At 47.6% G+C, this 3,242-nt stretch overlaps 1 protein-coding gene across 1 annotated transcript; it reads right to left on the bottom strand.

The window, feature by feature from the left end:
* Window positions 1-2,215: 2,215 nt before the first annotated feature.
* LOC124657812 (pathogenesis-related 5 protein Cup a 3-like) lies at window positions 2,216-2,899 on the bottom strand. The gene has a single exon (XM_047196311.1). The coding sequence runs from the start codon at window positions 2,897-2,899 to the stop codon at window positions 2,216-2,218; it is 684 nt and encodes a 227-aa protein (XP_047052267.1).
* Window positions 2,900-3,242: the final 343 nt, after the last annotated feature.

Below are 3,242 nucleotides of genomic sequence, written 5' to 3'. Positions count from 1 at the left end.
CTAAAGAAGTTGTCTGTCGGCCGTGTACCTAGGTTGGTGTCCACGCCGTCGCCTCGGGACCGTGTCGTTAGCAGCTCTGCATTGATGTCTTTGCAATTTCTTGGACAAGGCTCTTGCCTTGTACTAGTCGAAAAAACGATGACAAATAGTTCATCGTGTTGCATTGCTACACCAAGCTGAAGGAGAGTTAGAAGTGGAGGTTGACGCACATACAATTGGTGAAGGACAAACATGGCATCATTGATCTGGAAGCGCCGCTCGCAACCTCGGCGGAACGCCGTACCGGTGAAAAGGCGACCAAGGTCATCACACTTGAAAAAATGATAGCCCACAGGGTCCAAACGTCAATTAACAAGTGCCTCGCTGATGTTTCCGAAAACCTGCTCATGTGCGGCACGATGATCGACGAGAGGTGGAAGGTGTTGCTGCTGAAGCAAGAATAGAAGATCTTGATCGAAAAGGAGAGCATAGCCATGAAGAAACGGAAAGAGGACTTCATGATATTTACCGTCGACACGAAGGGAATGTATCCCCATGTGTTGGAGGCGCTCATGTTCTACCGCGACATGATCTTGAAAGAAATATCTTATCAAATAGCAGCGACTCCTACATCAGCATCAACATCGACAGCTGCATCAGCGTCAATAGCGGCTTCAATAGCTACATCCGTGACGGTGTAAGCGTCGACATTGACGAGTAGACCAGTGATGACATCGCTAGCGACAAGTACATCGACACCGACATAAGGACGTCATGATGGACAAGCCTTAGCCGATTGAAGAGGCACTGTCGACGTTGTAAACAACCCCGACCTGTTCTTCTAGGCTTTATTTGTATCAAGGTTTATAATATTGATCGTGACCACTATGGCTAGAACCTCGACCGCGACGACTATGGCAGGAACTACTCCTTTTGCAAACACGACGATATTTATTTTGTTTTGTTGAAAATTATTTTTGGGGGCGCCTTTTAGGGACGCGGCTGTGAACGACGTCCCCCAAAGGCGGCACCACCAAGCTAGAGTTAGGTCAGGAGAGCTATGGACATGAATTCTTGTGGACATTCATGGGGCTCCAGAGCTGCAAATCTTTACTCCTGCGAGCACTGACTGCGTGCCGCCACACCCACAATCTCCATACGTGCATGATCCATATCCGCACCCAAATCCGCTTCACATCAACTGTTGAAGGCGTTCGGTGACGAACATCGCTCATGCACACATCATTTCCTGCCGCTAGAACATGACAGAGAACAAGACAAACGTCCCAGGAGGGAGGGCACAAGAGTCCCGATACGTCCTCTGTGGAGGACGTTAATCTATGGTAAGTCCTAGAGAGTTGCACTACGGTGAGTGACGGAAGAATGGCGGCGGAAGGAATAGAGTATGGATGCTAGCTTTCTACTTTTGTCGTGGTGGGTCTCTCTAGTAGGGCTAAAGGTCAAAATTAACAAAAAAGCGAGGTGAGATCCACGTGTGATAAAACTAGTCAAACAGATGATAGGTTATTCAGTCCTAATGGAGTGAAGTGGCAAAGAAACAACGACTTCGCTAAAATTACGAACAACCATCCATTTCACCGATTCATGGAGGGAGAACCATAATATTGCGAGAAACTAAAAACACAATCAAAAAAACGAGTGTGGAGCGTTCTGGAGCATTGGCTCCATGTAGCCCCTTTTATGAACAACTTAAAAACAGGGTTTCAAAGTTTTGAAAAATATGAGCAAGAAATTTAGATTTAGGAAATACTGTAATCTACCAACAGGAAAAAAATAAAATCTCAAATCAAAATACACAGCATTTTGGGCTACACAAAAATGACAAAATCTGAAATCTTAACTAGTGAACAGTTCAAATTTTAAAACCTCCAAAATCAGTCCGATTTTGTCATTTTTGTTCAGCTAAAACTATAAAGTTTCGGGTTGAGATTTTATATGTTAGTTAGTACATAGTACAGCATTATCTATGTCCATATTTTTCCCCACATTTTTTTGAAACTTCAAAATCAAGTTTTAAAATTTTGACAAAATAAAAGGCTCCATGCATGTACCCCGAGGTCCAATGTGAATTTCTCTGAGAATCACAGATGCTACTTTGCGTTTACTGATCGAGATACAGCCATGTGCATGCTATGTTGCACATCACATACAATACAAATGATCGATGCTACCTTGCATAGGACTACATGCTAACTTGTTTATCGGTATCATCTATCTAAGGGCAGAGCACGATCTGGTAGTTGGTTCCGGTCGGGCAGGTGAATGTGCTGGTTTGGTCGTCCTTGGCGTAGCTGTATGCTTCGGGGCACTTCCTCTTGAAGAACATCGAGTAGTAGGTCGGCGGGCAGTTGACCGCGAACTGGCCCCTGCAGCAGTAGGTGTCGCCGCCCAGCTTGCCGCAGGAGCTGGCGCACCCTCCGGCGACCCGCAGCTCCGGCAGGCACTCCTTCGTGATGTCCACGGCGCAGCTGGCGGAACGGCACGGAGCGCCGTCTAGGGGCTGGAACCTCATCGGCACGTTGAACCCGTCGACGAGGGACAGGTCGAAGAAGTCCGGGGCCCCGTCCTTCCCCAGAGTGTATTCTGCAATTGTTGTCGGCTGCTCGCCGGAGACGGCGCAGGCCAGCTTGCCGGCGCAGTCGCCGGTGATGCAGCGGCCAACCCCGCTGCCGTTGAAGGTGCACCCCGTGCGCGGCCATACCCTGGCGGCCGCGGCGCCGGCCGGCATGGTGAGAGGCCACGTCTGGCCCGGGTCGAGCCGCACGCCGCCGCCCGGGAGCGCGGCAGGCCAGACTGTGTATGAGCACTTGTTCACGACGGTGATGGTGGCCGCGTGGGTGGCAGCGGCAGCTACCAGGAGAAGAAGAGCGATCTGTTGGAGGACGCGAGAGGACGCCATGGCTGGTGTCGTTGCTGTTCTTTTCTTATTGGCTGCTGGCTTGCTGCTGTGCTGGAGAATGGAGATTTGCAGCTGTGACTTGGACCTATTTATAGCCGTGTGTGCGTATGATGTTTATGGTTCGGTTGCGTGTGCAAGTAGACATTTTTTATCATATATATCATGCATGTAATAAAAATATTGATGATACTATCTCTACAATGAATGGTATTATATAGCAGTATCATAGTATTATATAGCAGTATCATATAGATATCGTATGAAAAATACATTTATGATTTATCTCATAATTTTATTTTGTATTGTAGATGTTAATAATCTATTTAAAAATCTGGCTAAACTT

Source organism: Lolium rigidum, chromosome 5 (assembly GCF_022539505.1).
Source record: "Lolium rigidum isolate FL_2022 chromosome 5, APGP_CSIRO_Lrig_0.1, whole genome shotgun sequence".
Taxonomy (NCBI): domain Eukaryota; kingdom Viridiplantae; phylum Streptophyta; class Magnoliopsida; order Poales; family Poaceae; genus Lolium; species Lolium rigidum.
Note: the sequence above shows the minus strand (reverse complement) of the source record. Positions and strands in the feature narration are given on the sequence as shown.